The sequence below is a fragment of the Anarrhichthys ocellatus genome, unplaced genomic scaffold, assembly GCF_004355925.1.
Source record: "Anarrhichthys ocellatus isolate YVR2014 unplaced genomic scaffold, GSC_Weel_1.0 scaffold153, whole genome shotgun sequence".
NCBI classification, from domain to species: domain Eukaryota; kingdom Metazoa; phylum Chordata; class Actinopteri; order Perciformes; family Anarhichadidae; genus Anarrhichthys; species Anarrhichthys ocellatus.
In genome coordinates this window covers 217,456-231,538 of record NW_022280183.1, presented here as the reverse complement: position 1 = coordinate 231,538, position 14,083 = coordinate 217,456, and the positions used below count along the sequence as shown (strand labels likewise).

The following is a 14,083-nucleotide window of genomic DNA, read 5'->3' as shown; positions in this document are numbered from 1 at the left end:
ATATATATATATATATATATATACGTATATATATATAATAATACAATTTATTTGTATAGCACATTAAAAGGTACTCAAAGACGCTTTACATCAGGGGTGTCAAACTCAATCACAGAGAGGGACAAAACTAAAAACTGGGACTACGTTGAGGGCCAAACAGGGTCAACATTTAATAAACAGGACAGAAGGAATATTGGACAAAGTGCAAAAGAATACATGTTTATAGGCTACATTCTTTTATGGAGATAAAGACATCAAGAATCGTCTTATTAAGGCAAGGAACACTTTCAACAGTACTGAATAACATATGGAGGTCACAGACCAAACTTAAATTGAGCTGTGTTTTATCCACCCTATTGTTCTATTATAATAATATATGATATGAAACCTATTGTACGGTTCTGGATGCTGGAGAATGACACCAGAAGATCTCAACAGACTATCAACATTCCACACCAAGAGTTTAAGACGAATACTTCACATTTCTGTCCAGACACCATTTCAAATGAAGAACTTTATGACAAATACCAACAACAATGCATTTAATTGGAAACCAGAAGGTTGGCCGACCAAGAAACACATGAAGAAGAAGTGATGCAGAGGAGATGCAGAGCCTAAACCACTCATGGGGCACCATCCAGCGACTCGACAGACGGGAGTGGAAGACTTTTGTTGCTGCCCTACATGCCAGGAGGCATAAAGGGCATTGATGATTCTTTCATGCAGATGTACCAGCGCCAGATGTTTGGCATCTTTTCTTGGCTGCCAGTTCATTGATGTCTGGGGTTAAGTTCTGTGCTGTGGAAACCCTCAAGATGGAGTGAAGGTGTGCATCAGTGAGACTCCTGTGTGGGGTTTTGTTCATCTTCACAGAGAACAGCTGCTCACACAGGTATGTGCTTCCAAACATGCAGAGCGTTTGAGCAGCATGGAGGCGGAGTAGAGGCATCGTTTCGGGGTGAAGTTTGGGAACTGTGCAGCGCCCTCATAGTTAAACTTTGCCTTGAGTGCGTCATCACACTGGAGGTCTAACAGCTCCATTTGGATGTGCACAGGTGCTGTGTCCACATCAACTGCAAACGGATTGCTGAGCAGTTCAAATTTCAATTTTTGAGCTGCAAAGTCGGCAAATCGCCGAGTGAACTCGGTGCCAAGTGATCCCCGTTAATCGGCAAAATGCGCAGTCGGGAACAAAGCGGTGGAGACACGGTTTGTCATTGTTTAGCAACACGGAAAGTGACCCAAGTTTCCTTGCTTCATCTGAGGCTACATCCATACTATTCCATTTGCAGTCAGAGTCCAGCTCTGACTGCAGCTCTGCAGCTGGGACTGCTACGCGAGGCTACTGTGAGAGTAACCGCCTGTGGCAACAACGGGCTTGCAGGTCTTGGCATGCTTGCTGTTGCAGTGCCTTCTGGGACGTTTAGTATCAGCCGCGTGCGTCCTATTGACCGGCGGGCCGGTTCTGATAGACATATGATATCTTCTCGCGGGCCAGATGAGTTTGACATGTGCTTTACATGTTAAAAACAGAAACAAAAGAAGTGAATATAATACAAACAAAATAGATGACATAACAGTAAGGAACAGCACAAAAAAACATAATTAACTATAATATATATATGTGTGTAGATATATATACACATATATATATATATATAGATGATGGAGAGACCGGAGAGATGCCAGAAACCATGCAAGGAGAGAGGAATATGATTTTAGAGAAATGAGACGTCCTTTCCTCTGAAGCGTCGCGCCCCACTTTAAATCCACAAAGATCCTAGCTGGTCTTGCTGGGTTTACCTGGTGCCAGCTTGCTCAAACTGGTTAACTGGTGATAGACAGGTAGACCAGCTCAGTGTAGCTGGTTGAGAGCTGAGCAACCAGGTTGGTAAAGATGATGACACCAGCATGGCCATGCTGGTGTAACTGGTCAGATGGTTTCAGACCAGAATTATCTCCTGAAATGAAAGTGTGTGTTTTGTAAAACTGTAAAGTTGACAAATCAAACGTTCCTATGGCAACTGCCTTGCACCCACAGAAAGAATGTTAAAGTCGAGCTAATAAGGGACAAACTGAGATCGTAAGAGCGTCTGATGTGAAAGCAAAGATGTGGCAAAGGTGAAGGTGATCTTGGATTTGAGGATTGTGGAGAGAATGTGCAGGCTGAGGCCAGCACAATGTGATATATGTGAAATCAGTGAGCAGTGTAAATGCAACAAGTGAAAACAGTGAAAACCTCCGTTATGCTGAAGCAGTGAAGAGACAAACGGGAATGGAAGAAACTGGAGGAGGTCAAAGAGGGCAAGCTAAAGTGACTACAAATAAAGATTAGGTGATTTTTTTTATATGTAATCAACTGTGCAGATCAAGTGAAACCCAAAACAGAGACAGTTTTGATATTTGTGAAGGGAGTCGAGATTACTTGGATATGAAGCAGCTATCATGGGAACAAATAAAAAAGCGACTTGTGATTGAGGGTAAAATGTGTGTGTGTGTGGGGTGTGTATGTGTGTGCGTGTGTGTGTGTGTGTGGATGAAGGACTGAATGATTATTCCTTGAAGGGATGCCATAGATGTGGGGAACCAGGCCACATCGCACTCAGTTGATCTAGTAAATGCTCATTCCCACACACTCACACACGATCAGCAAGCAGGACCAGCTTTACCTCCACCAATGTTCAGATTAGTGGATGACTTTTGCGCGGGGGCTCTGGTGTGGGTCTACAGTCTTGTGACTAAGAAAGGTCTTTTGCCAAAACTGATCAGGTACTAGGTCTGACCATGCGCCGGCTTTGACAAACTGTTGGATGGATGTGTCAGATGTGGCCGGTCAAATTCTGTCGGATCGTCTCTGGCTCCCGTTGGGAAGACTTCGTCACGGTGGAGCTAAGCCTACTCCAATAGTATCCACTGCTTCTGCAGAGCGGTCCTCAAGTATATGGGTTGATGGGGGCAGCTAACCAGGTGGGCAATGTGGAGGCCGAGAGGGTAGGAGTAATGGAAAGCTTTCCAGCATGTACCGGGGCAACAAGTAAGTTGTATTAGCATTGTTGACTCCAAAAATACCTGAGTCGTGGAACGCTAATGGAAGAGTCTGTCTTTAAAGCACAAAAAAAGAGGGAAGAGCCTGTCTCCTTCTATATGTAAAGGGCTACAGCTAATACAGTGAAAGTTATTCAGTTTTTTCCCCTGGAGCCTTCCAGCATCCGAGGACATTCAGGGCTTAGTCTCTGTAGGGTGTGCGGGAAGATTCTCCCTGGGGACATTTTTTGATAAACAAGCTATTTTGATGCTTTTTTGATGCACTCTGGCACGTTCTTTACATTCACAGTATAAGTGCAATCGAGTATTTCCATATCGTGCTAGTTTACATCTCTACTCCACATCTCAGAGGGAAATATTGTACTTGTTACTGCATTACCTTTATAGATAGCTTTAGTTTCTTTACAAATTCAGATTAATAATACTACATTTAATCAACTACTGTAATAAATGATGATGTATTATCATTACTTCTTATATACAGTCTATGGTTGTTATAGGTTAAACTACCCAGCAGTATATTATCAGCACTGAACCAACAGGCAAAGTGTTGTGGATAAAACTCCTATACCCGCTTTGCGTGAGTCTCTTCATGCTGAAATACATAATACCAAAAGCCAGGTTATCTTTTAAGTAGTTATTCTCTGCAGAGAGAAGGTTCAATCATCACAACAGAATGCGTTCAGTCTCAGTGAGGAAGAACCAAGAAAAAAGTGAACAAGCTTTCTCTATACAGAATGAGCAACGGTGGGGGCCGATGGCCAGTGTTACACACATTTCAGCCTCAGACTTTTGGTCTCAGACTGATAGGAACAACATTCAAAAACAAACGGTCAGCAACCAAAGCAATCGGCCCAAAGGCCTTGGTGCTGGAACATCCTCATACAACACAGTTAGTTATCTTTGTGAACAGAGAGGGAGAACTCTTCTTCTGCACAACAGAGACACGGTGAAGTTCAACAAAGTTCAGAGCAAAATTACTTACGCATGAATACAATATAATGAGTAGAAATATACAAGTAGAGATATATATTACTTAAAAAAATACCATGACAAAGGGACTTAAAAGCAGACTCTAGCAAGGTCATAAATGAGTGAAAACACTTTACTCAAACCAGGTTCAGTGACATGTGATCAGTCAGGATAGAGGGAAGGACTAAATGAATGCACCAATAATTATTATCCAATGATATAATATATTTTATTAGGCATAATGTGTACTTTCATTTACTTTTAGTTCTTTAAGTATATCTGGATGACAATACTTTAACTTTTTACACTGTAGTATTAATACTTTTACTATCTAAGTACTTCTTACACACTGTATGTTGACATTATTGAAATATCAAAAGGGGTTTCTTTCACTACATTACAGTCATTTAGCAGACGCTTTTATCCAAAGCGACTTACAATTCAGATTCTATCACAATTCTACACTGTAGGCACACACACACACACACACACACACACACACACACGTCTCACATTCATGTAATGTAATGTGTGCACTGTTTACCTCTCAATCATCTGCTGCTGTGTCACCATGGCAGTTGCTTGGTCTACTTATTAGGAATTTGTTTGTTACAGCTCATCAAAGATGATGAGAAAAAAATCATTTTTCTAATGCAAGGTTATTTGTGATATAATTTCTCCAAAAAGCCACAGTAAGAGAAGAAGAAGAAGAAGAAGAAGAAGAAGAAGAAGAAGAAGAAGAAGAAGAAGAAGAAGAAGGGAAATATTGCTTGCATCAAACACACTGATTAATAATAGTTAAATGTGTAAATGTATATATTACAGGTATAAGAACAACACATAAGATTGGGAGCGTGGGAAGTCGGATGTGACAGGAGACAGTGAACGCGTCGTGAGACTGGTCGGACTGGCCAGGTGAGTCTCACCGCAGCGGGGATCTGGGATCAGTTTTCTTTCCTGCTAAGTAACCTCAGTGAACCCGAGTTCATAGTGAGGTCTGACCTGAGATCAGTGCGAGAGTGTGGCAGAACAAAGGGAGGGTAACCGACGGGAAGTCTCTACACTTTTCACGGAGAATCATCAGCAGGTGAGTCCGCGTCCAAATCTAGAATTGTGTCATTCTCGCTTATTAATGACAGGAATTTAGATTTAAACGAATAAAACGTCGATCAATGTGTGTTTAATCTGTTGTTTATCTCAATACAAGCTGTTTTTATTTATAGTTGAACATTTCTACCGGTTTGCAGTGGAAGTGTTCCGTCACAGGCAGGGACAACGTTCACTAACGTTAGCGCTTCGGACGTGAATTCAGCTTCTGCTCATGTTTGGACAACAACAGTAAACCAGCACACAGCCGGCGGTGAAGCGCACGAGCTAAAGAAACGCTTCTACACCTTTAAGGCAACACGCTGGTTTGGCTCGTGAGCCTTAATGTGAACGTTCCTAAAGTCTACCTGTGATTAACAGCCTCATTGTGGGCGTGACTCCTCCTTCTCACGTTGGTTCATTTCAACCAATTTATTCATGATTTTAAGTACGCAGTATTGAAATAGTACAATACCAGAGAAGTCTGAAAAAATGCACGAAATTCTATTTATTTTTTCAGACTTCTCTAGTATTGAACTATTTCAACAACTATTTCTTTGAGCTCTTTTGATACTTCCAGGTACTCCTTATTTAAGATGAAGCCGGCTGAAGCGGTGGTTATCCTGCATAGACTCATGCTGTGTTATGTGTGTCAGTCATTTATTTTTACATAAAGCTGTGACTCTGTGCACACAGACAGCTCAGTTGATGTAAGCTTTCACAGATGGAACATACTTTCTCTGATATTGGAGATTATATGTTAATATCTGTTCTGAACAGGCACTGCATTAGTTTGAGATAAAAAGAAACGGTCATGTCCCACGGTCATTGTTGTTCCTGCTCCCGGTAAAAACTGATTTGGTTTGTTTCCAAACTATGTCCGACTGTTTGTGTTTGTTGCTCCAACAGACTTTGTTGTAGGGATGTTGCTTTGTTCCTCGATCTCAGCAATTACATTAGCGAGTAAAATGTTATTATAACCAAAATAAATGATGTCCAAAGCTACGAAAATAAGACCCAAGTTTTAATAACCTTAAATTACCATTTTAAATCCCTGGTCCATGTGTTTTAATCCCGTGTGTTTCTCTCTGTAGCGAGCACAGAGTCCAGGTCCTGATGTCTTCAGGAGGGGTTGGTTCTGTCCCCAGGTTCGACCGGGTGCGAGAGTTCCCACACTATGACCAGGTCCCTGTGGGCCCCTTATGGCAGGACCCGGATTTTCCTATGCCCCCGCATCCCTTGCATGAAATAGCGCCGGCTGTAAGCTTGGACCCCCTTCCTCCTCCCCCTCTACCTGAACAGCCAGCTGTTGGGTCTGAATCCTTGTACCCCCCCAGTGATAATGAGCCAATGGAGGATGACCGTGACGTCATGGACATTAAGCCAGTCCGCCGCTTCATCCCCGCCTCTGTTAAGAACTTCTTCCGTGGCAATAGCGGTAAACGTGGCAGCAATGGTTGGGCTATCCCTCCACCACCTTTACCTGCCCCATTCTCCACTGCCCCCTCATCCAGTAAGAGCGCCAGCTGCCGCACTACGGCAGGAGTCCCCTGCTCACCCCCCAACTCCGCCCCTCCATCTCCGTCCCTTCTAGGGTCCTATCGGGACCCCTACGGCGGCTCTGGGGGCAGCTACACCTCTCAGAAGGAGCGAGACGGGCTGCTGCTGGGTAGTGAAGCCCTCGACTCTGCATCAGCAGTGCCCACCAATCTCTCGGCCCTGACCTACCAGGAGCAGGTGGAGGAGTACCAACAGCGCTACGCCCACATGAAGTCCTGGGCTGGCCTGCTGAGGATCCTGGGCTGTGTGCAGCTGCTATTTGGAGCTGCAGTGTTCGCCTGCGTCTGTGCCTATGTTCATAAGGACAACGAGTGGTTCAATATGTATGGATACTCCCAGCCACAGCTGTTTGGGGGGCTCGGTGGAGGTGCTGGTGGATATGGGGGCGGTTCCTACTCAGGGCCCAAGACACCTTTTGTCCTTGTGGTGGCTGGTCTTGCATGGATAGTGACTGTTATTCTGGTCGTTCTGGGCATGAGCTTGTACTACAGAGCCATCCTTCTAGACTCTTCTTGGTGGCCGCTCACAGAGTGTTCCATCAACCTGGTCTTGGCAATGCTGTATTTAGCAGCAGGGATAGTGTATGTGAGGGACACCACACGAGGGGGGCTATGCAATGTACCGGTCTTCAACAACGGAGTAAATGGGGCATTTTGTCGCACTGAGGCTGGCCAGACAGCAGCCATCGTCTTCCTCTTCATCACCATGGTGCTCTACTTCATTAGTGCAGCAGTGTGTCTGAAGCTGTGGAGGCATGAAGCAGCCAGGATGAGGAAGGAGGGGCTGGCGCTTGAGGTCTGACACACACGCACACATGCATGAATTTCTATTCACATTTTGCTGAAATGTTGTGAACTTAACAAAAGAAAGCGTGAGAGCAGCCTCACTGGGAGGACTCAGTTTGAACATCTAATCACTCCCCTTCTCTTCTTCCCATGAACCTAGATGAAAACTATTGGATCATCAGTCCCTCTGTCTATAGTAAGTATCAAGGATTGCTTTTGTCCAAGCAGACATTGGATTGCACACAGTGTAAATGAAGTGAACACGTGACTGTTTACCTGCTGTAGCTGGGTCCAGGCTCCAGGCTCTCAGAGCAGACTCCTCTCCCCACTATTCAGCCAGACATCATGGACTCTACAAACTACTCTGCAGCTGCTCCTCTGATGGCGCTGGAGCCAGAGATCCTCAGAGGTCACATTCCAGCTGGACACATCCCCAAACCTGTCATTATAGCCGACTATGTGGCGTGAGTAGAACCCTTCTTTGTTACATTTTCCAAACATGCATTCTGTATTCAGACACCCTGGATAGGAAGGCTCAAATTCAACCTGTTATGTATTTTGAATGTACATATTCGACATACTAATGAACTCTGGTAGGAAGGTTGTTGATTAAAGACATTCTAATCATGTGGTGGTAACCCATAGCGTCCTCCCACTTCAAAGGCAAATATGATTCTCAGGCTTCATGTTTGTGGCAGAAATACAACTTTGAGCTGCTGCAGTAATTTGATCTCCACTGATTTCTTTACATGTAGTGTCATCAATATGAAGATGTAAATGTCCAACCATTAGGACCTTGTCCATTGTTATGTGCTTCTCCCACTTCAAAGTCATCAAAGCTTGCTTTAAGGTGCTGATTCTCAGACACCAGCATGACGGGATGCTGGCGGGACAATGCATATAGTCAAAATCAATGTAATTAACACAATGACAAGAACAAACTCACGAGAACCAGTCACATATATTTATATGGCAACAAATCAATCCAGCAACGCTGCAGCGCTAGAGCACGTATTCATCCACACACTGAAGAGCACCATTCAGATATTATTCACATCAGAGGGAACAATATTAACCAGATCATAAAAACAACACCATAGATAAATGAACACAGTAGTAACGCTACTGCAGATAAAACACAAAAGCAGTTCACTTACCAGAGCTGCTGTTCACTAAAAGACAAAGTCCATCCTCCTTTCTTTGATTACAAAGAGTTCAATACCACGGTTGTTCAGAACATCGGTGCGGTTCAGTTCCAGTAAGAAGTCCTTCTGGATTCATGGACGCCAGTGAAGACAGTGGAGCCTCCCCAGTTGTATTTCCTGAATATATTTTTAATGTGTTTGAGGCTGAAAATGTCCGCTCCACAGAGGCAGCAGATATTGGGATTGTCACCGCCCAACATGCCAACACGCTAAAAATGGCAAAATGTGATTGAATAAAAGCTCTACTTAAAACAAGCAGTGCTGGAAGCAGCGCAACTGAGGAAGACAGTAGCTGTGCAATAAGCTAATGGGAAAAGTAATTATAATAGATGTCGTGTATTTATGAAAAATTATTAAATTATAAAATAGCTATAACTTTGTGATTGTGTTTAGGCCAGCAGAGAAGGCCTTGCAGGCCCTAATTATGGCCTCTCTCTATATAGCTGAAACACCTCCTAATAATCTCACTATGACGTCACAGCTACGGTTATTTGTTTCTGTTGGTGTAACAATACACATATTCGTATTAAACCGTCCGGTACGAGGCTTACGAACCGAACAATACGTTTGAATAATACTAGTGCATTTGGAAAATGCAGAAGCTTAAATTGTGAGAAACATAATGACGGGATGCTTCGTAATTAACGGACAATGCATATTGTCCAAATCTATATAACACAATGACAAGAACAAACTCAGAAGAACCAGTCACATATATTCATATGACAACAGAGCAACAAATCAATCCAGCAGACCTGCAGCAACACGCATTCTGCTGCACACTGGAGGGCCATTCAGATGTTAGATGTAAAGAAACAAACCAGTTGACTTAAAGACAAACTCCATCCTCCTTTCTTTGTTGACTAAGAGTTTAATCCGGTTAAATCACAACTCACTAATCAGTTTCTCTTCCTTCAGCCATTGAGTGTTAAAAAAACAAAGCTAGGTAAAATAATAATAATCTACACCAAGCAAAATGCAAAAAATGTCATAATTTCTTCCATATCTTTCAATTTGAACTCTCACTACTCCGACTAAGCCTCTGATGGCTACTTTAAGTTTCGTTTCACGATAGTCACGTGCTCGCCCACTGACCAATCACAGCACACGCTGCACCTCACTGCAGAGCTGCACCTGAACACTGAGCTGCACGTAATGCTGACGTAGCTATAGGCCAGCTAGCAGGCTCTGACACGTCAAAGAATACGCCCAACATGTCAAACTAAAGACCTGATTGGTTGAACACTATGACAATCAACAATATCGTCCTCATTTACTTTAATCTGCACTGGCTGCAGGTGAGACTCTGCAGGCCTCTGCCTCTGTTCTTACCTAGAGACACAGAGGTGAGATCTGATTGGATAAAAGCTCTACTTAAAACAAGCTGCACTGGAAGCAGAGCAACTGAGGAAGACAGTAGCTGTGCAATGAGAAAATAAGATAATGGGGAAAATATGTTTATAAATTATAATACATGTAGTGTATTTATGAAAAACCCTGGACCTTGTTTTTACACAGGGTCAAGATACTGAACTTGCTGAAGTGTTTATGTGTCAGTGACCACAAATGTATTTTATTTGATATGTGTTTAGAGTCTTAGCCTTGTTGCCATATGAGACAAATCTGTTTTATAAGTGAGGCTGCGGCTGTCGTTTCTCTTTGGTGTTTGACAGCAATATTGTTCTAGATTATGAAATGTGGACGCTTTAGTCCAATCATGTAACAAGCACTGCTCCTCGGTGGTGGATAAAGTGGCTCCTTTTATTCTATATTGTTATTATAGTCATGAAAAACCATGTGCAGAGCCAAACCAATAATGAGTCCTCCCTACTACCAAGTATTGTGTTTTATCTACAGCCTGACATGTTCTGTGCCACAGAGTTTGGGGCTAAGAGACACAGTCAGGCTAGGACAGTCAGAAAGTGTGGGGAGATGGACACATTGTTGGTTTGAGTCATTTCATGGGATCTGTTGACGGTAATAAAATATTTATATTTGAACTCTAATCTTTTTTCAATGGATATTATCATCCTTACAAACTGCTGCCCGGTGTCTGAGAGACATTCAGCTGTAGTTTGAATGTCGCCAGCAGCCAAGACAATATGGTTTCTCCTGTCCTGTTCCCACAGGAAGTACCCCAGCATCCGCTCAGACGAGCAGAGGGACCAGTACAAGGCTGTGTTCAATGACCAGTACGCCGAGTACAAGGAGCTGCATGTTGAGGTCCAGGCCATGGCCAAGAGGTTTGAAGGGATGGACGAGATGATGCAGAACCTTCCCTCCCGGCCTTCCAGCCAAATGGTACGACCCTCACTCCTGTCTACACACACACACACACACACATACACACACACACACACACACACACACACACACACACACACACACACGGGAGCACACTTGAATGCACCCTGTATATATAACATTCTAATTGTGTTTCAGGAAAAGGAGCGGATCAGTGGCATTTTAATGGAATACCAAAGGAAGAAAGCTGTAAGTATACATCATGAAATGTAGTTGATGATTCGTCACTGAGATAATTCTGTTTCCCCGCTGGTTTTCATCTTGGAGTTATTAATAATATAATTCCACTTATATTAAAGGGGTATTCCAGAGAGTTTGTATTGGACCTCCATGAATTCGGGGGAATTGCATGAGACAGAAATGGAAAAAGGAAGGATCTCAACAGAGGCCAAGATATTCAGGCTTTTGTTCTTTCAGCTCATAAGCATTATGAGATGTGTAGTCTCCAAAATAACACTAATCATATATTCAGAGTCCTTTTCTCAAATTTCATAAAGCTCCTCCAGAGCCGCAAAGAAACTAAACGAGTATCCTCCTTCCATACGTTTTTAAAACATGAGAGAGACCACTCAGGATTCAGCATCTCCTGTTAGTTTCAAACAGAAAGCCTGTGTTACCAGCTGAAGCTGTGGAGCCTGAAAGAAGGCTTTGGGTTTACAGATGCTATCTAGATGAATTGTGGGAATTGTAGGATCCAGAGTTTTGGGTCTTGACAAGGAACAAAAAGTCAGGTTGCTGATTCAATTTGAATATTTCTTGTTCTAATCCGTCTCTTCATTCCTTCAATTGTATTGGTGTAATGCCAAATCAGTGGAATGTCCCTTTTAATCAGTACCAACAACAGACTGCATATAGGAGGTGGACGTAGTCGTTGTTGCATCACCCATTGGTTTGTGGACTTCCGATTTGAAGCCTAGAGTTTGGATTAAGGCCAGCGCCATCTTTACTTTTTACAACCAGTGAACAGAAGTCACCATATTTGGAGTGCAGAGGAGAGAAGGAGCTGTGTCTCTGGTAGAGACCTGTCAATCACCGTGTAGCCCCGCCCCTAAAGCATCCCCTGCTTTATGGTCTGTGTGACTCTAAATGGACCATAATGTACTAAATGAACATCATGCTGTATTGAAGAAGACTTGAAACTAGAGATTGAGACCATAAACTCATGTTTACAATGTTTACTGAGGTAATAAATCAAGAGAGAAGTAGAGTCATTTTCTCATAGACTTCTATACAACCAGAGGAGTCGCCCCCTGGTGGACACTAGAGAGAATGCACGTTTAAGACACTTCTGCATTGGCTTCACTTTTTAGAACACAAGGTTGTTCCTATGTTCTGGTATGGGATGTTGATATGACTTCTAAATGGCTTTCTGTTATAATAAATTCAGCACCATCTCCAAAATGTTCTTTCTTCTGGTTTGCGGAACACTAAGAAGTAAACATGTATTGTACTTGGTTGTATGTGTTATTTTATTTGCCATGCAGTAACCCACCAATTCAATCTCTTGATATTGATTATCACAGACAGTCTGTCCCTGATGGATAGAATCCCATTACTAGGAGAGAAAGCCAAACATTTAAAATGTGTTTCTGTGTTTCTTGCCAGGATCCAACATATTTGGAGAAAAGGGACAGATGTGAGTACCTCAAGAACAAGCTCTCTCATATCAAGCAGAAGATTCATGAGTACAACAAGGCCATGGGCTTAAGCAACATCAGCTAAACACTGCAGTCTCTCATCAACACACCTGGAATCATGTCAAGGAAGTGATGTCGCTCAGGAGATTTTAAACACCTAATGTGATGCTTGTGTTTGCTGTCAGCAACTATGAAGTAAACCAGAAACATTGAAACACAAATTGAAATGATCTTTCCATCAGTGTGGGTAAGACCAAGTACATTGGGTCTTACATGTCTGTTCCTTTAAAGCAGGTGTTAATGATCTCACCACTGGCTGAACAGAGTGACCTGAGGAAGCTGATGTAAATAAGGCTGAGTCACTGTTAATGATCAGAGTCATAGATCTGCAGGAGACAGCGATCAGCACAGGTTAGTTAGTTTAACAGTTTATGGTCAGACAGGATATACTTGTATTTGCTGCATGTGTTGTGCTGTGGAGGTTATGATGCTCACTGTGTGCTGGTGTTGTTCTTTACATGACAGTGAACTGTCTCCCACCATGTTACTGAAATCACTGTTCATTCTAACAGATGGTGTTTGTTTTTAATTAGTTTTGGTCACTGCTGTTGTGAACTCACTTGTACATTGTTTGATTGATTGATATGTGTATGTTATTGTTTTGTATCGTATGTCATACTGCTTTATGACAAAGAAGCAGCTTTTTATAAACTTGTATTTTACATCTTTCCCTAATGTCCTGTTTGAGTAACTTCTGTTACATCTGTTACCGTCTAACATCTGCCCAGACTCAGTCAGCAGCGCTGTGGTGCTAAACGAGAGTTCATGAAGTTAACCCTTTACAGAAACAATAACAACCAAGGTATATCTTCATAATTACATTTTGTCTTATTTATTGTAGATCGTTGTTGATTTATCATTGTTCGAAATATGAGTTTACATAACAAATGTGTAACATAAGTACATGTTCTTAAGTAAGACTATAGTCTGATTGATACCTTTATATGTGTATGATAGACCTGGTTATTATTATGGTCTGTTCTGGTTTATCAAAGAAATGATAACAATATTTTTCTGATATAACAGTGTTTTGAGTCTTTTTTTATCTATTAAAATATATTAATATATTTAGGCAACATATTGTTAAATGAATTGCAATAATTACAACTACAGAGCACAATGGTCAGAATGTCTTTATGCAGTGGATTGTTAATAGTGGTAGTGAATGAATCCCTCAGGAGCAGCAGGGAGGCTGTCCTACCACCAGAGAAGTGCCCCCGCATAAAGACATTCTGACCATTGTGCTCTGTAGTTGTAATTATTGCAATTCATTTAACAATATGTTGCCTAAATATATTAATATATTTTAATAGATAAAAAAAGACTCAAAACACTGTTATATCAGAAAAATATTGTTATCATTTCTTTGATAAACCAGAACAGACCATAATAATAACCAGGTCTATCATACACATATAAAGGTATCAAT

The 14,083-nt window shown here is 42.1% G+C and overlaps 1 protein-coding gene across 2 annotated transcripts; it reads left to right on the top strand.

Annotated features, from left to right (window-relative positions):
• The first annotated feature begins 5,046 nt into the window (after positions 1 to 5,046).
• On the top strand, positions 5,047 to 13,456 carry LOC116400184 (MARVEL domain-containing protein 2-like). 2 transcript variants are annotated; one of them, XM_031877893.1, is made up of 7 exons: positions 5,047 to 5,104; positions 6,198 to 7,458; positions 7,609 to 7,644; positions 7,785 to 7,912; positions 10,783 to 10,954; positions 11,096 to 11,146; positions 12,563 to 13,456. In XM_031877893.1, the coding sequence occupies exons 2-7, from the start codon at positions 6,220 to 6,222 to the stop codon at positions 12,677 to 12,679; spliced, it is 1,743 nt and encodes a 580-aa protein (XP_031733753.1). In that variant the 5' UTR covers positions 5,047 to 5,104; positions 6,198 to 6,219; the 3' UTR covers positions 12,680 to 13,456. The 2 variants fall into 2 exon arrangements, with proteins under 2 accessions (XP_031733753.1, XP_031733751.1); XM_031877891.1 differs by having other exon boundaries at positions 7,734 to 7,912.
• Positions 13,457 to 14,083: the final 627 nt, after the last annotated feature.

Bases quoted from the DNA above. Each gene is read 5' to 3' on its own strand.
- LOC116400184 (XM_031877891.1), top strand. From the start codon at position 6,220: ATGTCTTCAGGAGGGGTTGGTTCTGTCCCCAGGTTCGACCGGGTGCGA. The intron at 7,459-7,608 runs GTCTGACACACA...CCATGAACCTAG, and splicing joins AGGAGGGGCTGGCGCTTGAG to ATGAAAACTATTGGATCATC. The intron at 10,955-11,095 runs GTACGACCCTCA...ATTGTGTTTCAG, and splicing joins CCCGGCCTTCCAGCCAAATG to GAAAAGGAGCGGATCAGTGG.